The sequence below is a fragment of the Musca domestica genome, unplaced genomic scaffold (genome assembly GCF_030504385.1).
Source record: "Musca domestica strain aabys unplaced genomic scaffold, Musca_domestica.polishedcontigs.V.1.1 49, whole genome shotgun sequence".
NCBI lineage: Eukaryota > Metazoa > Arthropoda > Insecta > Diptera > Muscidae > Musca > Musca domestica.
The window spans coordinates 102,501-127,161 of NW_026712344.1; the positions used below are offsets into that span (position 1 = coordinate 102,501).

At 35.1% G+C, this 24,661-nt stretch overlaps 1 protein-coding gene across 2 annotated transcripts; it reads left to right on the top strand.

Annotated features, from left to right (window-relative positions):
* Window positions 1-2,510: 2,510 nt before the first annotated feature.
* On the top strand, window positions 2,511-15,675 carry LOC101896147 (prolyl 3-hydroxylase sudestada1). Of its 2 annotated transcripts, XM_005175619.4 has the most exons (8): window positions 2,517-2,903; window positions 7,873-7,963; window positions 10,648-10,787; window positions 10,851-11,048; window positions 11,214-11,408; window positions 11,469-11,947; window positions 15,016-15,157; window positions 15,229-15,675. In XM_005175619.4, exons 1-8 carry the CDS (start codon window positions 2,843-2,845, stop codon window positions 15,552-15,554), a joined length of 1,632 nt encoding a protein of 543 aa, XP_005175676.2. In that variant the 5' UTR covers window positions 2,517-2,842; the 3' UTR covers window positions 15,555-15,675. The 2 variants fall into 2 exon arrangements, with proteins under 2 accessions (XP_011292910.2, XP_005175676.2); XM_011294608.3 differs by lacking the exons at window positions 7,873-7,963; window positions 10,648-10,787; window positions 10,851-11,048; ... (2 more) ...; window positions 15,016-15,157; window positions 15,229-15,675 and adding an exon at window positions 3,214-5,116 and having other exon boundaries at window positions 2,511-2,903.
* Window positions 15,676-24,661: the final 8,986 nt, after the last annotated feature.

Genomic DNA, 24,661 nt, shown 5'->3' on the forward strand with positions numbered 1-24,661 from the left:
TTTTTATAATATTTGAATTTTTTATCGTATTCATTGGAAGACAATCGGTAAGTTAAAATTGCCGAGGGTTTAGGAATATTTGATGAATCGCAGTTAGACAATCGTTACTTGTTTATGTTTTACTCAATTTACTTAAATAAACCTTCTTCAGTGTCTGAGTTAATGGCCCTGCTTCAGTCACTGGGAAAAGGGGAAAACTCAGCATTATTGAGATTTTAAAAAACTTTATATTTTTAAGATTGTTTTGAATCAATAAATTAAAGAAAACAAGTAAAAAACATTAAGTTCGGCCGGGCCGAACTTTCAAAACCCTCCACCTTAGGGTAAAGGAAACATTAGAACCCATTATGACCCACAAATACGCATTTTTAAGACATATTCGTGGGAAAATGTGACAAAAATCATCAAAATACCAAAAATCGGGAGGTACCGTTATATGGAGAACAAAGCCTGGACCCCTACATGCAATATTTCACCACACGAACTAGGACCCATTATGACCTACAAATACAAATTTTCAGAAAAATCCGTTAAAAAATGTGGCAAAAATCATCAAAATACCGAATATCTGGAGGTACCGTTATATCGGAGCTATACCAAAACGTAGATCTACACATACAATGTTTCACCACTGCAGCCAGAACCCGTTAAGACCAACAAATACCAATTTTTAGACAAATCCGTGAAAAAATGTGGCAAAAATCATCAAAATACCAAAAATCGGGAGGTATCGTTACGTGGACCGATATATCTCATTTTCAATACCGACCATCTTAGACACAAATTTTGAAGCTCTACGTCAAATAATCTGGGCTGTATCGTGATTTCAACAGATATACGAACATCGTTAAATCGTTATGGGATCTACGACGAATATTTAGGGATGTTACAAACGGAATAACAAAGTTTATATACCCTCCATTCCAAGGTGGAGGGTATAAAAATTATATTTAGGGGGTAGCTTTGTTATAACTTATCTAATTGATTTGTCAAATATCGACCTATAATGGCCGAGACAATGCAAAATTCAATGAGGGCACATAACCGGCTTGAAGACTTTGAAACCTGCCGTTGTTTTCGTTATAATTTGACATTAATATAGGTGTGTCCGGTTACCCTAAAATTTGTAACAATTGTTACAAATTGTTACTGGAAGTCGTCTGTTAACCCAAAAGTTCTGCAAAAGAGAGCGGTTGGAGAGAGAAATTTTGACAGTTCTTTCAGTGAGAGTTTGCAAATTCTTGCTGGAAAAATTTCTTCCAGCAATCTCTTGCAACTCTTCTTCTTCTCATTCATCGACATTCAATCAGATGTTTTCTATTGTTTACTTATTTCTTTTTGTGATTTTAATTTGAAAATATTGTTTTGGAATTAACAAAACTAATTGTTTTTGGAGAACAACTTTACAAAATGTGAAAAACATAAATATTAATATGTAATAAGAAAATAAAAGACTATTTCCAACATTTTTAGACAAATGCCATTAGAAACAGGTTTAAAGGATTCCGCGGAACACATCAAATCTATCTTCCTTTTATTACTCATATTTTTATTTTATTGCCAATTTCCTTTTTATTTATAAAACATGTGAAATTGGTTGTGGTTCCTTTCGTTTAATTCTTTTAAAGGGGTACAAATTGGTTTGTTTTGACAAATCAGCTGATTAGTTGCAAGCTTGTGCAGGAATACCGTCTGTTTACTTTTCGCAATTTCCTTGCAAAAGAGAATAAAACTACCTTACTCTCTCAGAAAGATGTTGCTGGACAATTCCTGCAGGGAAAGTAACCAGACACACCTTATGCCTAGCCACTATGCCAAGATGCTTATGTACCCTCACCTTTACCCTGTAAGCTAGGTTACTGTATTAATTGAAAATAATAAATATAATGTACAATATATATATTACATTTGTGGTTTTCTTGAAAATAAGTTATATTGAAAAATCAAATGCCTTCTGTTATCGATAAACAATAACAACACTAGTGTAACTATGCGATCCCTACTTTTTCCCAGCTGAATGGGTTGCACGCGACGTGCGTAAACAAAGCACCCGGCATTATACATCACACTCATTCGTAAACAAACCCGTCCATTGATTTGTTTTGCACAATTTTTCAGCGGCCTTTTTCTTTATCGCTCCATTCGTATAGCGTTTGGAAGGATTTTCAATTTGTGCGGCACAGATGCACCATTATTTTATAATTTATTTAGCACATTTCCTTGTTTCTATGCTCCACGACATTCCATTTTTATTCAAAAGAACCAGTTAATTTATAACAAGAACTATTGGGGAAAAAGGACGGATGTAAAGTAACATTTGTCTCCCTCAATTACTTCCAATAGACTTCCTTAATTTTTTCGACAAATAAAAAAATATATATTTTTTTAATTCTCTTCTCCGAATTTTTAGCCGCCAGTCGGCACAAAAGCCGCTTGTCGTCGCCGATAGTCAAAAACTGCATGTGTAGCGGGGACTGGAACAATCATCCGGCTTTGTTGTCTGCCTTGAGTAAAGCAAATAATTCATATTGGGCCGACTGGGGCCGGGAGCAAGCCTTATATTGCTTGCTTAATTTATTGTTTACATTTTGTGTAATGATTTAACAGTCCGCATGTAGCATATAATGCATATTATACACTTTAATTGTGAGTTAGAATAAGACAACAATAGTTCTAACAGTCTCAATTCATGTTAACCGTTCACCGTGTATTTAAATGTACCATCGAAAAGAAGAAGAAGACTCATTAAAGAAACTTTACTTACCTTACCTTGCAAGAGAAAAATACAATAAATTGAAAATTAAATTGTATATTTAATTAAAATTGTACACTCTTTGTAAGAATGGATACAAGCAAAAGTGAAGAAAAGCTGCTGGAGCACAACAAGGAAGATGCAGCCGAAGGTGAGTGAGATGCACATGTGTATTCCTTTAAGATTAGTCTTTGGCCAGATATTAAACATTATGTAGTAGATAAGATAAAAAAAGAAGGATGGGCTTGTTTTTGAGACATTAAAAATCCTAAAGATTTTTTTATAACAACGTGTTTTGTATTAAAGGAGTTACTTATCTCCATCAAGTTAAAGTGTGTTTCCTTAATAACAAAGAAAAAAAAAACAAATGAATTTAACGTGATAATTATGATTAACAAATAAGGTATGCTGTTCATGTTTTTTAATAATGAAATTATATTCATTGTTTCCTTATTTTCCAGATGTCGCCAATGGTCATTTGAGTGAACCACCTCAGGCCAAAATCCTCAAACGCCAGGAAAAGAATGGGCCACAAACCATAGATTTGTCGTTGAGTAATTGCTACACATCCGAGGAGTATGCATTGCAGTTGCAGAAACAATGGTTTTCTGAACAAAGTAAAGACTACAAAGACGAAACGACCGGCGTTGAATTATACACTAATCCCTTTCAAATATGCCTGCTTCCCAATATGTTAAACAACACAGACAGCTGCAAGTTATTAGTGGATGAGATGGTGAAAAAAGTTCATTGGTCAAGAAAACAAATGGATCTGTATGAATTTTATCAAAGTACTGATTTGTCAAATATGATTGAGTGTAAATTCCTGGCCAACTTTCTGCAAATGCTTCGTCGGTCAGTTAGACCATGGTTGGAAAAATTGACAAATTTAAAGCTAGATTATGTGTCTGCATCATGCTCTATGTATACCTGCGGTGATTATCTTTTGGTACATGATGACTTGCTGAAGGATCGTCAAATTGCCTTCATTTACTACCTCTCGCCCTGGGAGGAGAATGAACTGTGGAACCAGGAGCAAGGAGGTTGTTTGGAGATTTTTGCCAGTGACGACAAATGCCTGCCACGATTTCCAGTACAAAGAAAAATATCACCGAAAAACAATCAATTTGCCTTCTTTAAAGTCGGTTCAAAGTCGTTCCATCAAGTCGGAGAAGTCACTACCTTCGATTATCCTCGCTTAACAATAAATGGCTGGTTCCATGGTGCCTCCAATGAGGATCTTATTGCCGATGCTATAAGACCTTTTGCGAAACTACAATTTAAACCTCCCATATCTGTGAATCCTCAATCTTCCGTAGACCTTCTGTTGAATGAGGTCTACCTAAAGCCCACAACTAAACGCAGTATTCAAAAGAGAATAGAAGACAATTCAGAAATTTGCTTATATGAATTTTTCCGCAGGGAAATATTTGAAGAGGCCTTAAAAGAATTACTCAACGACGATAAGCTTAAATGGTCACGACAAGGGCCGGCAAATGTACAAAATTTTGAAGTTCTCGATTTGAAAACAGCTACCAAAACTCTAACACAAATAATTGAGCTATTTTCAAACACTGAAATGTTTAGCCTTCTACGGGACTACACAGACTTGGATTTGTCTGGGCCGAATGCCGCAAATCCTCAATTTACCTTAGAAATCCAAAGATGGTCACATGGTGACTACACCGTTTTGGGAGATGGTGCTATTTGTGAAGATAATACCCTAGACTTAATTTATTACCTCAACGCGTCCGAGGGAGCAGCAATTATCACATATTTGTCTCCAGACACAGAACAAGCAGGCACAGGACAAGGACTAAAACAAACAGGTGGTGGTGACGATGTTAGCGATACTGATTCTCTGGAAGGCGAAGGTTTTGATGATGACGACGAATCGGTGCTGTTAACCATCACACCCGTCGATAATGCCCTTAACATTGTCTATCGTTGTGAGGGTACAACGAAATTTACAAAATATGTATCACGTAATACACCATTGGAAAATGGACCAGTTTTTGTTATATCCTGCAGTTATAAGGAATGAAAAAGCAGCGAACTGTACCACCCAAAAATTTATGATTTATTTTGATCTTCTCGGAGAGAAGTGCCTGTTTTATACGGATAGAGTTTTTCATTCATTGAAATGAACGACTTGAGTCATTTAAGTGATTTCCTAATGTTTTTATTTTGAACGAAATTTATTAGATGTTCTATTTTTTATATAGAGCGAGCAACATGCATACATACATACATGTTTGTTAACACACAAATGTTTAGCATCTTTATTGTATACACACAAATTGTATAGAAAAAGAACCAACAACCAACAATGTTTTTGAATAAAGAATATTAAAAAAAAGAAAAGGATTTTCTGTTATTCATTTGTACTAATTTGCATTAAGTGACTTAATTTTCTTATATCAGGGATATATAGCCGATATTACAGAAAAAAGTTATTATAATTTTGTAGATTAGAAGGAAAGTGAATGAGAAATAAGCTACCTTTATTCCGTTTTCTAAATAAGATATTTCTTCAAAATAAAAAGTAAATTTCAACTCGCATAATATCGATACACTATCCAAGCTATCTTAGGTCATGAGTTCGTTTTTATAATAAACTAGCTGGTCCAGTCCGCGTTACCGGCCCGTAGTTTTTGTCTATTATGCATATTTGTCAAAGCATAATTACTCACAGATATGACTGATATAAGAGCTCACGTACTGGTCGATTAAAAGTGTTTTAAAATACTTGTACCCATATTTAAGCCGTGGGCTTCAAATGTGTTGATGTGATATACAATTCTATTAAAAAGTAAATATAAATCTTATCCCCAATGTAAGGGATCAAATTAATTTTTAGTATGGTAAGAATCGTAGCAAAATTTTCCAGTCAAAAAAATTTTCCAGAGCAGTAATTTGGAATTTACTGTATTTTGTACACCTCATATTTGAGGGCTGAATGATTTAAGAATAGTCAAAGTTAATTACTTTTTTAAACCCATTAACAACATAGATTGTGCATTAGAGTCCTCATAAGTCTCCCTAACCATGTCGGTCTGTTTGTCCGCCAAAAGGTGGGCTGGAGGGGGTACTAATACATGGAGAAAATTCTAAAATTTGTAGATATGTTGAAATCTTTGTGTAAGATTTCCACCCCCCAAATACACATTTTTAGCCAAATCCTTTGAAATATGGTAAAATCAGGAGGTACCTATATATGGGCACTACTCCGAAACATCGACCTACATTGAAAACTTTTTTATACCCCTTATATTCCAAGATGACAAATAGAGGCCAAATAAAAAAATATAGCAGAACAACATAACATGTCAAACTGAAAAAAAATTTCGCGTGATTTAAATAAGTAAAAATAGTTTCATCCACCTCATAATTGAGGGCAGAATGATTTCAGAATAGTCAAATATAATTACTATTTTGCACCTATTACCGTAAGATGGGAATTTTAAATTGTAAGTTGGAGACCCCATAAAGTCCATATTTTTCTCATAGTATAATTCAATGCGGTCCCGCGCTACTTTCTTATATTTGTAATTTGTTCATGTTTCCACAATTTCTTTCATATAGATGTACATCCGAAATCTATTCCCAACCAATATTCTCTTGGGGGTTACAAATTCAATAGAATACAAAATTTTCTTTTCTGACCACACATTAGATGTGAAAGTGGACTTGGGATACTCCAATGTGGGCACTTTACTTAAATAAATTCCTATGTGGCAATTATCTGTATGAAAGTTCCCTGCCCCAGGGTAGCATAAATACAATTTTTTAGCCAAATCAATTGATTAATGTGGTCAAGACCAATGTGGGCCCTACTCTGAAAATGTCAAATTTTATGCGAAGAGGTTCTCTACCCCCCTAAAAAACAAAGATACCAAATAAGGGCCAAAAATGAAAAAAGTGACAAAGACTCCAAAAATAGCTTAAATCATACGATGGTTATATAAATAAGAAATCGGGTTGTACCCTTATCCGTGAGTTATGATCGATATCATGACCTGCAAAAGCATTTTAAGGTATCTTGAATGTTTGAGAAGAATTTCTGGAAGGATAGAAATCCTTTTCTTACTAAAAGTCCCACTCGCTCACTATTTTGCACCCTTTATATTTGGTATTTTACTGATTGTACTCCCAAAGAATTTTGCATTTTGAGCTCTCATTGGACGGATTATTGTCACATGAAAGAAGTATTTCCACTCTTTGAAATAAGCCCCATTAGGCTTTTTCGGTAATTTTTGTTTGTTTAAATGTGTTCGCATCTTCCAGCTGAACCACGTTGTAGGCCCTGGAGTTGAAAGATAGATGTCAGTTAATATCCTATTTCGCACTTATTTCATTTTTTTGTTGAAAAATTGTATATAGTGAAAAACTATTCTTTATTTTGTTCACAAAAAATCTACTGAATTCAATATGATAATACAAATTGAAAAATATTGACAAAAAAAGAATAACAAATTGATAAAATCTTCAACTTTTTCGTTGATTTTTTACAGCAAATGTTTAAAGATCCTTGCAAAGTTTATCAATAGAATGGACTATTATTTTAAAATTCGATTCCATTGAAATTTTTTTTTTCGATTTTTTCCCGATTTGAGAATTTTTGCAATGAGATCTCTTTTTCGTGATTTTTTAGCGATTTTGAAAAAGTAATTATCTTTTAACTTTGGTGTGACCGCGTTAAATTATTTTGTTTCTCCACCACATAATTCGGTACTACACTTCCATGTAACCCGCCATCAATTTCAGTTCTCAAGAAATCAAGTCAATTAATTAAATTGGTGTTAATATTCGAATTTAAAAATAAAATATAAAAAACACTACAAATGTACATTAGAAAAAAATAAGTCAAAATGGAAAAAAATCATTCAAAATAAAACATTACTATTGTACATTTCAAAAGACAAAATGAAAATGTTAATTTATCACATTTTACGCGATAGATGTATATTATCCTTTTCGGACAGGAGACAATTCCGAATTTGTATGAATCGTAAAAATCAGCCCAGCTGTTCTTAAGTTATAAGTGTAGTAACTAACACAACTTTATTTTATATACGTAGATTATTTTTTATTGAAATTTTATTTTTATTGAATTTCAGACAAGTTCCGCTTGTATGCAACAATTGCATTTATGACCGTGGTTATTGTGATTGGTGTACCTATGTGGTGGAAAACTACGGAAGTTTACAGGTGAGTACAAAATATAATAAAAAGTGGACATAATCTACACAACTGTGTAGACGAACCTTAGAAAACGTTAAGGATTTACTATACCCCTAGTGATATGTATTTATCATGTGTGTACTTTAGTTGATGTACGGAAAATAATTTAGAGAGGATGTTTAAGAAACTTTATTTTCTATAATTATGAATATAAACATTAAAACTTGATATGTTTCTAGTGAAACATTCTTTAAAGTCTTCGGATGCTTTATAATTGTTGGATTGTTTATTTATTTTTTGGAAAAGCTCACGATGAATATTATTGCTATTTATACCTATTAAGGATCTGATCTTAAGAAATGCAGTTGCACCAAAAATATTATTTTCTTGCTTATGCAGGCGTGGAATCCAAGGATGATATTTTCATTTTATAATTTCACGGTATCGGTATTGAAAATGAGCTATATTGACCCACGTTTTCCTACAAGGCTCATAAAATGGCAGCTCCCGATATTCGGCATTTTGATGATACAATTGTTATACCCTCCACCATAGTATGGAGGGTATATTATCATTCCGTTTGTAACACCTCGAAATATACATTTTAGACCCCACAAAGTATCTATATATGATCAGCATGAAATTCTATGTCGATTTAGCGATGTCCGTCCGTATGGAGAAATCACTCTAGCTTCCGAACGCAATGAAGTAGGTTGATAAAATTTTACTCAAATGTGAATTATGTCTGCCAGACCTTTGGTATTGAAAATGGGTGATGTTAGTCCACGTTTTGGTATAGACCCCATATAATGGTACCTCACCGGAAGTGAGGTTTGAAGTTTGGTGTTTGAAGTTCGTAATGGATACTACAGGCTATGACAGAAAATTGTCTGTGCAGGTCCACGTCTTCGTATATCCTCCATATAAAGCTACCTCCCGATATTCGATATTTTGATGATTTTATTGACCGGAATTGATTCAAATTTGGTGTTTGAAGTTCGTAATGAATACTACATCCAAAGACAAAAAATTGTCTGTGCAGGTCCACGTCTTCGTATATCCCGCATATAATGGTACCTCCCTTTTTTCGGTATTTTGGTGATTTGTTCGACATTATTCACCGATTTTTTATTCAAGTTTCGCATGTAAATATTGTAATGGTTGTCGTAAACCATTTCCTATGTAGGTCCACGTCGTCGTATAGACCCTAATATAACGGCTAAATTCGGTATTTTTAAGATTTTAACAGAATATTTAACGGATTTTATTTTTTTTTTAATTGCCAAAATCGTTCCAAATTTTTACTTGTTTTTTATACCCTCCACCATACTATGCTAATTTTGTCATTCCGTTTGTAACTCCTCGAAATACTCATGTCAGACCCAACAAAGTATATATATTCTTGATCAGCGTAAAATTCCAAGACGATTTAGCCATGTCCGTCTGTCTGTCTGTCTGTTGTAATCACGCTATCTTTCGAACAAATTGAGATAGAAGGCTAAAATTTTGCACACATGTATATTTTGCCAGTAGGCAGGTTAAGTTCGAAAATGGGCCATGTAGGTCCAAGTTATCATATAACGGTACCTCCCGATATTCGGTATTTTGATGATTTTAGCGACATTATTCATCGGAATTGTTTCAAATTTGGCATTTGAAGTTCGTAATGGATACTACATCCTAAGTCAAAAAATAAGCCATGTAGGTCCACGTCTTCATATAGCCCCGATATACCGTACCCCCCGATATTCGGTATTTTGATGATTTTAGCGACACTATTTACCGGGATTGTTTCAAATTTCGCATGTGAAGTTCGTAATGGATACTTCGGCCCATGCCAGAAAATTGTCTGTGCATATAAACAGATTTTTCTTCAAGTTTCGCATTTAAATATTGTAATAACTTATGACAAAAGTTGCCTATGCAGGTCCAAGTCGTCGTATAAGCATTCGGAATTTTAAAGATTTTAACAGAATTTTTAACGGATTTTATTTATTTATTTATTTATTTTTGTTTGTGGAAATTGCCAAATTTGTACCAAGTGGTGGAGGGTATTAAAAGTTCGGCCCGGCCGAACTTACAGCTTTTTTACTTGTTTAATTTGTTTTTGGTAACTTGCAATAGATAACAACTCCATATGACGAAACCGACAACGTTATGGAATTTTTAGTTTACAAAATGGAACCTGTTCAAATATTAAATTCCGATACTTCTAATAAAGATTTTCTTTTTCTGGGTGCAGGGTATTAAAAGTTCGGCCGATCATAACGTTTTTTAGTTATTTCTTCCGTCCGAGTTGTTTGCAGTTATCTTATATGGCGAGGCTGAAGGTCTTGAAGACCTAATGCCTACCATACGGTATTACAGCACGATTGGTTGTTACACAATGGGCTGAAGTGTCAGTCGTCGACCGTGTGGAAGTCGGGTCGATCCGGTTCTATTGGGGTCCTAAACTTAAAAAAATAGGAAGTTTCGGATTGTGACAACTTGATTTCAATCCCTGTTGCTGGAATAGAGTTGACTACAAATTGCTCAAATAAGTTTTAATGTGGCAAAATTGCAAATGCTTTAGCCAGTTTTTTACTTATACTTCTCCAATATCAATTCAACTTTTCTGGGATAAATTAAATTACTGTGAACTTTCTGCATTCACATTTTATATTGTTTTTGATTGTTCTGTAAAATTATGTGTTACTTTCTTTATTTTACAGAGTTGGACTGCCATCATCAGATATTATGGAGCTGAGTGACAAGCCATTGAAAATGCATATCAAGATTGGTATTTTTAATGTAAAGAACGAAAGAGCTTCACTTCTAATAAATGAATTGAAAGAGGAATATGCCAAAAGTGGTAAGTTGATTTTGTTAAATCAAAATATTCCCCCAGCTCAATAACAATTACTTTTCGTTGCAGATATATGGTCTTTGGAATTTGTGCATAAAAATAATTTTGAAAATGCCAATACTGTTAAGACCCCGGCAGCTTTGGAAACTCTAATTCTAAAAGAGGTAGAATTGAGAGAAGGCGATTTTGCTTTTATTGAATGGCCAAAATTACAAGAAGAAGTTTTGATAACCAACGATAGAACAGCATTGATACGTAGCGATGCCAGTAAGTAGCAATTGCTCGGTTCCAGAACCTGCAATTATGTAAAAATGATTCAACGATAACAGATTTTTTTCTTTATGATATCGGAAAAATTGCAAAAAATTGTTTTTTGCCGATTTTCTAATTGCAAAAATCGTTCAATATGATTTTAATTTTTTTTAATTATAGCTTCCAAGAGGTTGATGCATGTCTTGAATAGCTACATTTTGCAAACACATCGTGTCAAACAAATATTGGCCAAAGACCAAATGGATTCGTTGAAATCAGAAGCGCCTCAGGCAGAATATGATGTCACCGTTTCGGTATTGAATCCCCGACCAGATATAATGGATGCCAAATGGCATGTGCAAATGGCTGTGGAAAGTACGATTATTTAACAATTTTAAAATGTCTAGATTTTTATTAAACTTGCTCTTTTTTTAGCTTATTTAAAACCCTATTTGGATCAAGTCTCACACATATCCAACTACACCCTTACCACACAATGGAAATATCAATTACCATTCGAGGCCGATTTGAGGCAAGTCCGTGATAATACCATATTAAATCGCCACTATGCCTTGTCAGAGACTTCGTTGCCGCACATTATTACGGCCATTGAAAAGAATCTGGGATCGGGAATTACGGATAAGACACCCCTAAATCTGGTGGTTTACATAACCCCCTGTGACATTGCTCCGGTCTATATTTATAATACCAAAAATCAAAGAGTTTCTAAGGATAATATAAACGGATTTATTTCTCCAAAATGGGGTGGCATTATCATTGCAAATCCTTCACTGGAAATATGTCGAGAATATAATGACAACCCTTCGAAGAAAGTGGAATTTTTTGTTCAAACCAATGATGTTATGCAGATAATGTTGCATCAATTGCAGAAACTTTTGGACATTAGTGTGGAGGTAAGATAGCAAATATTTTTTGTAATTCAAACTTTTTTACATAAAAAAGTAATAGGTATTTCATAATAATTAGTACAAAATGGTACAAAATATTGTTCGATAACTCAAGTCCGGATTTACAATCTGTTATTGTAAAAAAGGTTCGATTGACTCGAATCGTTCGCATTCCAACGTATTCGTTTTAATTTGGGTTTTTATATAAATTTTGAAAGCTCAAGTCCATAGGGGAAAAGCTGCAATATGTCAGTGTTTCCGTAACCATTATTTTCTTAAATTTTTGATTTAATTTCATTATGAATTGTTCTGCTTGTGGCAATCCCTATAAATTCATTTCATTCATGTATACAGGGTGAGATAAAAAAAAACTGCAACAAAGTCAAACGCAATAATTTTTAATTTTATTGAATGAAAGCAAAAAATGTGTAAAATAGCATCAAATTTTAGAATAATTTTAGATTTGTTCAAATTGGTCACCTTTGGCACGAATTATGGCCTATAAACGGTCAATGAAACCGTCACACGCAGTTAGAATGTTGGTATGCGGTATTTTGGCCCATTCCCGGCGAAGCGCTTGCTTGAGGTGATCGACACTTTGGTATTTTTTAGTGCCAACCTTGCTTTTCAAAATACTGTAGACTCAATAGTCCAACGGATTGGTATCCGGAGATTTTGGTCATTGTGCGCTGGAAATGGAGCGATGAACCTCATTCTTGAGTGTCGCGTGCTGAATGCGATGGTGCTGAGTCCTGCTGGAATGTCCAAGGTCGGCGCCCAGAATGTGTGCGTGACCAAGGCTTTAATACACCCTCCAGAATATTTTCGCGATAATATTCGGCATTTATTCTGATGCCACGGTCGATTAAAACGAGCGGAGAGCGACCATCGGCTGTTATGTGTTATGGCGACCCACACCATCACCATGTCCGGCGCTTGAGTTCTGGTGGCCAACCGAAGGTGCACATTTTCAGCTGACCTCTTTGATAAGTAATCACGATCACAAACTGCTGGACAACGACAGTTCAACACTTTCGGCCAAGCGAAGCAACTCTTTAGCTCTTTTAAGTCTATTTTCTTTCTGCTGCGGTGTAAGTTCTTGCACTTTTTGGAATTTCAATGGTTTTACCACGACCTCATTTTTCAATATTTGCCGAATGGAATATTGCGGCCACTGCGACGATAGCCACTTGTAGTTTTCCAGCCAAATATAAAGAAATCACACTATCACGCTTTAACGCCATCACGAATAACTTTTTTTCTGGAAAATTCTCACCAAAATGCTTTTGCACGGACGTGTGGCATAGAAATAACAGCAGTCTGAAGTTGGTTGCAGTTTTTTCATCTCACTCTGTATACAAGGCAACTTGATTTAGTTTTTCATCTTTGCCTTCTCTGCCATTGTAATTTATATTTAGTCTAAATGTGGACTAGGTTTCAAATTCCTACTGAAAAATAAAAATTCTCGACTTATAAAATTGACCTAATAAAGGGTTTCTTTGTATTTATACCCTACAACACGATGTGTTGGGGGTATTATAAGTTTGATTGGGCCAGAATTCATGTAACACCATGAAATATTGGTTTCCCATATAGGGATCTGAGTCGATCTAGCTATGTATGACCGTCCGTCCGTCTGTCCGTCTGTCCATGTTAATTTGTAATCACTCTACAGGTCGCAATTATGACCCAATCTTCACGAAATTTAGAATGGAGGTGGGGTTAAGGTCAGAATATAACCCTATTCCTTTTGAAGATGATCGCATAATATTTAGGGGTTGAAATGGACCAAATACTGAAAAAATGTCGGATTTTGCAGTAGCTATACAGGTCGCAATTATAGACCAATCGACGCGGAATTTTGTATGTAGCTAGAGTTTTGGGCGGGGAAGAAACCTACCAATTTTGATGGTCATCGGATAATATTTAGCTGGTAAAATAGACCATATCTTTTTTGTTGAAAAAAATCAAAATTTTTCATTAAAAAGCCATGACAAGGTTACTTCTAATCTTTACATTGATGTTAAGATCGAACAAATCGGATATATAGCAAAATATGTGCGATATATATGTCTATTAAAGAAGATCTCATATATGTCGAGAACGGCTGAACTGATTTCGACAGTTCTCATTAATTCAGAATGGCCTCTTGGCAGGAAAGAAAAAACGTCAAAAAAATCTCATAAAAATATCTCTCTAAAGACGAAAATATTTATTTTGTAACATTTTCACATATTTTTTCCATTTTGTCATATTTTTGGCATATTTTCATTTTGAATTAAACATTTGGTAATATTTCTACAGCTAACAAAACTAAGTAGTTAGGATATCAGGATATCATATACAGATCGCATTTATGGACCGATCCTTACGAAATTTTGCATGGGGATAAGATGAGGGTCAGAATAGAAGTCTACTCTTTTTGGATATTATCGCCATATATTTAGGTGTTGAAATGGACCAGAAAACTGAAAAATTGTCAGCAGGTCGTAATTATCGCCCGATCCTCACACACATTTGAATGGGGGTTGCCGGACATTGCAAAAGCCAAGTAGTTTTGGATGGCCATCCAAAAATATTCAATGTGTGAAGGAGTTTGCCAACTTTTGTAGACCAAATACGAAAATGTCCATTCCAGTGACTTTTTGGAGAATTCACAAATACAGGAAAGACGCACTTCTGACTATTTCGTTAACGCTGATTTTGTTGAAGAATATAGTCAAATATCTGTATCTCTTATAGATGCGTTTCAGTCAAAAACCAATAATAAATGTTAATCTTTTGCCACTTCTAAGATATTATAGGTCTTTGGGAAATATATTTTCCAGATCTAGGAAGACCAATTACCAATAAATTGGAAATGAGCAAATTAGTTTAAGTTGCTATTATTCGAAAATTAGAGAACGAAACCTGATGGTTTTCTTTTATTATTTGTCACAATAGCTTGTGGAATTCTTTCGAGTATCTCGCCTATATAAACTGTATCATTTATTATAGTGTTGTAGGGTATTCAACGGTCGGCCCCGCTCGACTGTAGCGTTTGCTTACTTGTTTTAATTTACATTATATTTTAGGTAACCACCGAAGGTGTTAAAACTGTTGCCGTTGAACAGTTGGCACCACGCCTGTGGGAGTATGAATCGTATTTAAGACGCAGTGCCATAACCCACATTACAACCACTACTAATACCTTGCAGAGCCTTATCAAATTATTGGGTAATTAAAAAAGAAACAAAAACAAAATATTAAAAATGATTTAATCATTATTTTCTTCTTGTTCTTCATAGATAACATCAGCTATATTGTAATTAACGATGATGTCGGCAAAGCCATTAACTCGGCCTATGAACTGATAATAAAAGCCAAAGAAGCCTTGGCCAATCATGAATTAATGAAGGCTTCAGAATTAGCTCAAAAAGCATTTATCGCCTCGGAACAGGCCTTCTTTGATGCCAGTCTTTTGGCTCAACTATATTTTCCGGATGAACAAAAATATGCAATTTATATACCCCTGTTCTTACCCATTATGGTTCCTGTAGTGACCTCCTTCTCCATGATGATCAAATTGCTGAAGAAACAACGAGAAACCAAAGCTAAACTTAAAACAACATAATTAATTTTTAGTGCACTGAGTATTTTTTTACATTTCCAGTCTGTTTTAAATTATTTTTAGTTGAAAACAATTTTATTTTTTTTTGTAATAAATCAACATATAAATTTGGGTAAAATTCAAATCCTAAGTGGGGTGGCAGTGAAGCCGTAAAATCTTTCAAATTTGCTGAGAATATAATCATAGCTCAGTTCGATTTACACGATTTTTCGTCATACTTTTAGTACTTTTAAATCCTATCCATGTTATTAATATCTGCGTGGATTGCATTTGCTTGACAATCAAGTATCTTACTTCGCATGGTTGTTCATGATTGATGCGCACAATAAACATGCATAGTTTCATATTGGGCGCTTAATTACCTCCACCATAGTATGGAGGGTATATTAAGTTTGTCATTCCGTTTATAACACCTTGAAATATACATTTTAGACCCCACAAACTATATATATTCTTGATCAGCATAAAATTCGATGTCGATATAGCGATGTCCTTTCGTCTGTGGAAATCACTCTAGCTTCCGAACGAAATGAAGAAGATTGATAAAACTATACTCAAAAGTGTCTTATGTCTGCAGGACTTTTGGTATTGAAAATGGTTCATGTAGGTCCACGTTTTGGTATAGCCCCCATAAAACGGTACCTCCCGATATTCGATATTTTGATGATTTTAGCGACATTCTTTTCCGCAATTGTTTCAAATTTGGCGTTTGAAGTTTGTAATGGATACTACAGCCTATGACAGAAAATTATCTGTGCAGGTCTAGGTCTTCGTATATCCCCCATATAACGGTACCTCCCGATATTCGGTATTTTGATGATTTTAGCGACATTATTTACAGATTTTTTTCAAGTTTCGCATTGGAATATTGTAATGGCTTATGACAAAAGTTCCCTATGCAGGTCACACGTCTTGGCATAGACCCCAATATAACGACTACACTCGGTATTTTTAAGATTTTTAACAGAATTTTTAACGGATTTTATTTTTTGAAAATTGCCAAAATCGTTCCAAATGGTGGAGGATATTCAAAGATCGGCCCGGTCGAACTAACAGCTTTTTTACTTGTTCCAATTTATTTGACTGCAGACTTGACTTGAATTGTGTCATAAATAATGAAAGCTAGATCTATATGTGTCAATGACGATGATCTTCAGTATCAATCTAGGAGGGGTAACAAAGTTGTTGTTTATACAGAAGTTCGTATATAGAATCATATGTTTAATAGCTCTGAGAAAAAGTACTGTTGGGTAAAATAATACCCGATTTGGAGACGCAATCAATTCCTTTGCTTTTTGAAGAATTTGCTAAACTTCAATTTCCCAGTTAAAAGTTTTAAAAATACATTCTGTTATTGACTCAAAACCTAATTCTTCACTGGCAAAAATTTTCATATTTTTTGGAAAACATTGTAAATTTGTTTAATTGCTATTCCTATTCTGTTGTAATTAGACAAGCTCCCACAATTAACGATTTCTCTTAATTAACATTTAAATAGAATTTAACAGATGTAAAGTTTTGTGGTACTCTATGATTATTGAAGACGACCGCACTGACTCCACCATTACTCTTCTTCATCATCATATTTTTTTTCTTCTTCTGCACAGCCAGGGTAGAGGCAACAATTATTTCACTAAAATTATTACTGATGTCAAGGTCGGCAATGTACAAAAATAACAACATAAGCAAATGTGGGGATGAGTCGCAGCAAAGCTCTGGTGATTATGAACATTATCGCCAGCCTGCCAGCCTGAGCGAACAAACAACCAACCGAATGAATGAATGGTTTGCATTTTGAAATAACTTTTGAATGAATCTTCGATGAGGTGGAAACAAAAAATGCGCAATTGAGCGTGGGAAAATTTTGCTATAGGTCAGGTTCACGTGAAAAAGAATCTTCGTTTGACAAGTGACTGTTGAATGATGATGAAAACTTAGAAAAAATACAAATTACACTGTGCCACAAAAATGAAGTAGATTTTTTCAATAATTACTGGGAAAATCAGGCAGATTATGCAAGTAGAGCTAAACAAAAAAGACACATGTATCGGAGTTTTGAAAGTTTACATCGAAAAGTAGACAAAATAGTGGGGACAAGTTCTCTCCTCATCCACACTTTCAATCCATACATTTTAGGCTTATAGTGTATATTACAGATAGAAAAATAGACTCAAAAGAGCCAAAAAGTTGCTTCGTTTGGCCGAAAGTGGCGAACTGCTAAATTTGGTTTTCTCCGATGAGAAAACATTCGTCTCCAGCAGTTTGTAAACAGCAGTTTGTTAATCGCCGGTGGCATCAGAATAAATGCCGAATATTATCGCGAGAATATTCTGGAGGGTGTATTAAAGCCGTAGGCACGCAAACATTTTTGCCGCAGACCTTGGACATTCCAACAGGACTTAGCACCATCGCACTCAGCAAGCGCCACCCAAGAATGGTTTCAAAATGAGGTTCCTCGCTTCATTTCCAGCTCACAATGGCCACCAAAATTTCTGGATGCCAATCGCTTGGACTACTGTGTCTGGAGTATTTTGGAAAGCAAGGTTGGCACTAAAAATACCAAAGTGTCGATCACCTCAAGCAATCGCTTCGCCAGGAATGGGCCAAAATACCTCAGAGCAACATTGGGGCAGCGTTTGACGGTTTCATTGGTCATTGAAGGCCATAATTCGTGGCAAAGGTGACCAATCGAACAAATCTAAACCTATTCTAAAAGTTGATGCTATTTCTGACATTTTTTGCTTTCATTTAATAAAATTTAAAAAAATGTAAAAATTATGGCGTTTAACTTTGTTACAGTTTTTTTATCTCACCCTGTATAAGAAAATGTGCAAAAGATTGAGAGAAAGTGCTAAATTTTCAGAAATAAGGTTTTTATACCCTACACCACAAGGTGGTCAGGGTAATATGTCTTTGTGCATTTGTTTGTTAAAGGAAGCAAGATAGACCTATAGTTCCTTTTGATGATCTGCATAAAATCACATTCTGAGTCGAGTCTGTCCGTCCGTCTGTCCATGTATTTTTGTAAACAAAGTACAGTTTGCATTTATTGCCCTATCTTGATGAAATTTTGCACAAATCATTTGTTTGGCCCAAGGACGAACCCTATTGAAATTGGAGATAATCGGTCAAAATGTAGATATAGCTCCCATATATATCTTCGTCCGATTTGCCTTTTATTGTGCACCAAACGTGTAATATCAGTCCGAATTGTATGGAATTTTGCACGTACGATCACATTGGACCTGAAAATAAGTATGCCAAATTTGATCGAAATCGGTTCAGATATAGCTATAGCTCCCATATATATTGTTCATCCGATTTGTTATTTTTGTCCTCCGCAGCCGTAATATGCACTCTGTAACAACAATATTTGGGGAAATATATCAAGTGCAGATCAGAAATATCTTTGCTAAATTTTATCGAAATCGGTTCAGATTTGGATATAGCTCCCACATATAACTTCGTCCGATTTACCTTTTATTCTGCACCAAACGTCTAATATTTGCCCAAATGGGATGAAATTCGGCATTTACGACCGAACTGAGTCTAGAAGCTAGTATGTCAAATTTGGTGAAGATCGGTTCAGATATACCTATAGCTCCCATATATACGGTTCATCCGATTTGTTATATTTGTTACCCACAGCCGTAATATGCACTCCGTAACAACGATATTCAGGGAAATATATCAAATACAGCTCAGAAATATCTTTGCAAAATTTTATCGAGATCGGTTTCGATTTGGATATAGTTCCCATATATATTTTTATCCGATTTCAAATTCATTGTGCACCAAATGGGCAATACAAGTCCGAATTTAAAAGATACAAATGCTTCGGCATATTTAGTTCTTTGAACTTTAAATTATAATTATAATCAAAGCGTGTATGATTGAATTCTCCCATAAAAACTTTTAATTTTTATGCGCAGCTCTACTAAATTAGCAAAGTGGTGTAGGGTATCATAAAGTCGGCCCGCCCGACTTTAAGACTTTCTTTACTGGTTTTAAGTCTATTTTCTTTCTGTTGCGGTGTAAGTTCTTTCACTTTTTCAATGGCTTTACCCCGAGCTCATTTTTCAATATTTGCCGATGTTCAGTTCACGAGCCATGCGACGCGTGTTTCGATCAAGTCCCTTCTTTATTTTTCGAACCATTTCTGCTGATGTTGCTGTTTTCTTCCGTCCACTTCCTTAACGTCGGGCTACGCTACCAGTATCACGGTAACGAGCGATGGTACGAGACACAAAAGATTTATTCACATTTAAATGCTGGAGTGCTCTAGCCACTAGCGGTTTTCCAGCCAAATATAAAGAAATCACAATATCACACTTGAATTCCATCACGAATAATTTTTTTTTTCTGGAAAATGCTTTTGTACTCTTGTAAACAATACAATGAGCTGTCACTGGAAAAATTTTAACAGCTGTCGGACGAGTGGCTTAGAAATGACAACAGAGTGGAGTTGGTTGAAGTTTCTTCATCTCACCCTGTATATCTACGTTTTTTAACCATCCCAAAAAAAAAAAATCAAGACAAATATATATACTTTGATCATAGACAAATTTGGTATAGACTAAAAAGTTGTCTCTTCTGTTATCTCTGAAAAAAGTTCTTCAATAGATGTCGTTCATGCTGTGAGAGAGGTTCAGTAGACTCACTCAATTCTCTCAAAATACAAAATATTAAATATTTTTATGATTCTTTATTATTTATCAATTAAAAATGAAACATCGACTTTGTTTACTTTTACATATCCAATTATGTCGTGAAAAATAAAAATATAGAACTTAAATAGCAGAAAAATGAATAAATTGTTTTCGAAGTCGAGTGACTTCACTAGCCCTGAGTGACTTGACTGGCCCAATATCAACAATAGTGACATCTGCTGGAAGGGGAAATTTTAAAATGTTTTAGTCTATACCTTTATTTGTCTATGATTTGATGTTATTCCACTAAAGGTCAAAAATTTGTGGTTAAAGTATTTATTAAATACCACAAAAATCTATTAACAATAAACCTACTCACATATAAGGAAAACAGTTTCAAAAATAAATCCAATTCTCAACCTCAAATTGCTAATTAACCTTGAAGGGTTTCTTTTGCCTCACAACCGAAATAAAACATAGAAAATGAAATCAATTGAATTAAATGAAAACAATTGAATTTAAATTGAAAACAAAATTAAGTTTGTCAATAAAACAAATTTGCCAATTATTATAAATATTATTTTTTTTTATTAGTTTGCAAATAAATCTTGAAAACAAATCGGCTCACGAGATAATTTGTCATGTACAACAACAACAACATGTAATGGCACGTCTATTTTGCTGCCTCTTGGGAAGCAATGTAACCGTACCCAATTTTCCATTTATGTAGCTTTGACATCATCTCTGCTTCCTCTTCTTCGGCAGTCACTCGTTCTCTCTCCCGCTCTTAGCGTTGTAACATCCAAAGAATACAGCCACGATCTTGGTTAAGGCCAAAAGTATAAAACATGTCATGTAAATTTTATTTAACCATTTTTTTGGTTGATGCGGTTTTTTTTAGATATTTTTTGTTGTTGTGTCAAAATGTCATGACTATTATTTCGTGGCAGACGAAAAGGGGGCTTGCATTTTGACTTTTGTGTGGCAGAGAGAGAGAGAGAGGGATTCCCTGAGCAGTATGACTTTAGATATTTGAAGATGTTACTAAATTTACATACAAAACATGGTAAACCTTAAATGTGAATAGAAACACATTTGAAATCTATTCCAAAATTTGGTTGTAAGGATGATCATTTGGATATAGGTTGGATACAAGAAGGAAAGGAGACGCAGAAATTTAAGTCATTTGCCTTTTTCTTGGGAAAAAGTGGGAAATCTTTTTGCAGTTTTTTTTTTCAATAAACATCATAAACCGGTAATGAAAGGACAAACTGGGCGGGGACGATAATGTGATACCCTGCAGCATTATACACTCAGCTAAATGAGATAACCTTAAAAATTATACGTTTACACTGGGAATTTGTAAAAAGTAAATTATCTAAACTATGAAAGTTAATGAATGTTTATCTACGTGACAGCTCATAATATTGTTTATAAGCATACAAAAGCATTTTGGTGAGAATTTTCCTGAAAAAAAAAGTTATTCGTGATGCTTATAGAGAACTTCTTGTGTTGATTTTCAGACTATTCCATTGGAAAATGTGGCTAAAATCGTCAAAATACCGGATATTGGGGAGTACCGTTATATGGGGGCTATACGATATCGTGGACCTATATAGCGAATTCTCTTTTAGGGAGTAAAGTGCTCATAGAGAACTCCTCGTGTGGATTTTCAGACTATTCCATTGGAAAATGTGGCTAAAATCGTCAAAAAAAAAAGTTATTCGTGATGGAATTCGAGCGTGATAGTGGGATTTCTTTATATTTGGCTGGAAAACAACAAGTGGCTATCGTTAGAGCACTCCAGCATTTAAATGTGAATAAATCTTTTGTGTCTCATAGCAAAATTCCATTCGGCGAATATTGAAAAATGAGCTCGGGGTAAAGCCATTGAAATTCCAAAAAGTGCAAGAACTTACACCGCGACTGAAAAAATAGACTCAAAAGAGCTAAAGAGTTGCTTCGCTTGGGCGAAAGTGGTGAACTGCCGATTTTGGTTTTCTTCGATGAGAAACCATTCGTTGTCCAGCAGTTTGTAAACAAACAAAATGATCGTGTTCACTTGCCAAAGAGGTCAGCTGAAAATGTGCACCTTCGGTTGGTCACCAGAACTTAAGCGCCGGCCGTGGTGATGGTGTGGACTGCCATAACAACCGATGGTCGCTCTCGCCTTGTATTAATCGACCGTGGCATAAGAATAGATGCAGAATATTATCGCGAAAATATTCTGGAAGATGTATAAAAGCCTCGGGCAAGCAAACATTTTGGCCGCAGACCTTGGACATTCCAACAGGACTCAGCACCATCGCAAGTAAATACGATCATTTTATTTGTTCGCAAACTGCTGGACAACTGGAAACTCCGTACCAGACCATAATCAGACCATGGTTAATAATATAAGACAGTTAAGAAATTTCATAAATTCAACTGAATTTCAAATATAACAGACTGTAAACTGCCCGTCTTCTTCCAAAAACCCTTAGTCCAGAGCGCACAACAGGCCTATACTGGCTAAAGTGTATGCCCAACAGGGCATGCGGCAAATTGCTTCGCCCCTCTTTTCAACCTATACTAGCTGCTGGACAACGAATGTTTTCTCATGGGAGAAAAAAATCAGCAGTTCACCACTTTCGGCCAAGCTAAGCAACTCCTTAGCTCTTTTGAGTCTATTTTCTTTATTTTGCGTTGTAAGTTCTTGCATTTTTTGGAATTTCAATAGCTTTACCCCGAGCTCATTTTTATACCCTACACCACAAGGTGGTCAGGGTATTATGTCTTTGTGCATTTGTTTGTAACAGGCAGAAGGAAACGACATAGACCCATAGTTACTTTTGATGATCTGCATAGAATCACATTCTGAGTCGATTTATGCATGTCCATCCGTCTGTCCGTCCGTCCGTCTGTCCATGTATTTTTGTAAACAAAGTACAGGTCGCATTTATTGTCCGATCCAGATGAAATTTTGCACAAATTATTTGTTTGGCCCAAGGGCGAACCCTATTGAAATTGGAAATAATCGGTCAAAATTTAGATATAGCTCCCATATATATCTTCGTCCGATGTGACTTGTATTGTGCACCAAACGTGTAATATCAGCCCGAATTGTATGGAATTTTGTATATACACTCAAATTAGGTCTGAAAATATGTATGCCAAATTTTATGTATGCCAATTTCAGATATAGCTATAGCTCCCATATATATTGTTCATCCGATTTGTTATTTTTGTCCACCGCCGCCGTAATATGCACTCTGCAACAACAATATTTGGGGAAATATATTAAATGCAGCTCAGAAATACATTTGCTAAATTTTATCGAGATCGGTTCAGATTTGGATATAGCTCCCATATATAACTTCGTCCGATTTACCTTTTACTGTGCACCAAACGTCTAATATTTGTTCAAATGGGATGGAATTTGGCACTTACGACCGAATTGGGTCTAGAAGCTAGTATGTCAAATTTGGTGAAGATCGGTTCAGATATAGCTATAGCTCCCATATATATTGTTCATCCGATTTGTCATATTTGTTACCCACAGCCGTAGTATGCACTCCGTAACAACGATATTCAGGGAAATATATCAAATACAGCTCAGAAATATCTTTGCCAAATTTTATCGAGATCGGTTCAGATTTGAATATAGCTCCCATATATATCTTTATCCGATTTCAAATTAATTGTGCACCAAATGGGCAATACAATTCCGAATTTAAAAGATACAAATGCTTCGGCATATTTAGTCCTTTGAACTTTAAATTATAATTATAATCGTAGCGTGTATGATTGAACTCACCCATAAAAACTTTTAATTGTTATGTGGAGCTCTACTAAATTAGCAAAGTCGTGTAGGGTATCATAAAGTCGGCCCCGCCCGACTTTAAGACTTTCTTTACTGGTTCAATATTTGCCGAATGGAATATTGTGATATGTTCAGCTCACGAGTCATTTTTCGGCCACTGCGACGCGGGTTTCGATCAAGTCGCTTCTTTCTTAATTTCTTCTGTCCTTCCTTGACGTCGGGCTACGCTACCAGTATCACAGTAACGAGCGATGGTAAGAGACACAAAAGAATTATACACAATTAAATGCTGGGGTGCTCTAACAATAGCCACTTGTGATTTTCCAGCCAAATATAAAGAAATCACACTATCGCGCTAGAATTCCATCACGAATAACTTTTTTTCTGGAAAATTCTCACCAAAATGCCTTTGTACGCTTGTAAACAATTTAATGAACTGCCATTGGAATAATTTTAACAGCTGTCGGACTAGTGGCTTAGAAATGACAGCAGTCTGAAGTTGGTTGTAGTTTTCTCATCTCACCCTGTATAGATACTTTTATTCCCAATTCCGAATTGTATTATATTTTAAATAATAAAACCTAAATATACAAATGTTCAAACTAACCCAATACCGTTCAATTGAATAAAAGAAAACTCCAGCTATGAGTTTGTGGTTT

Bases quoted from the DNA above. Each gene is read 5' to 3' on its own strand.
- LOC101896147 (XM_011294608.3), top strand. From the start codon at position 2,843: ATGGATACAAGCAAAAGTGAAGAAAAGCTGCTGGAGCACAACAAGGAA. The intron at 2,904-3,213 runs GTGAGTGAGATG...CTTATTTTCCAG, and splicing joins CAAGGAAGATGCAGCCGAAG to ATGTCGCCAATGGTCATTTG.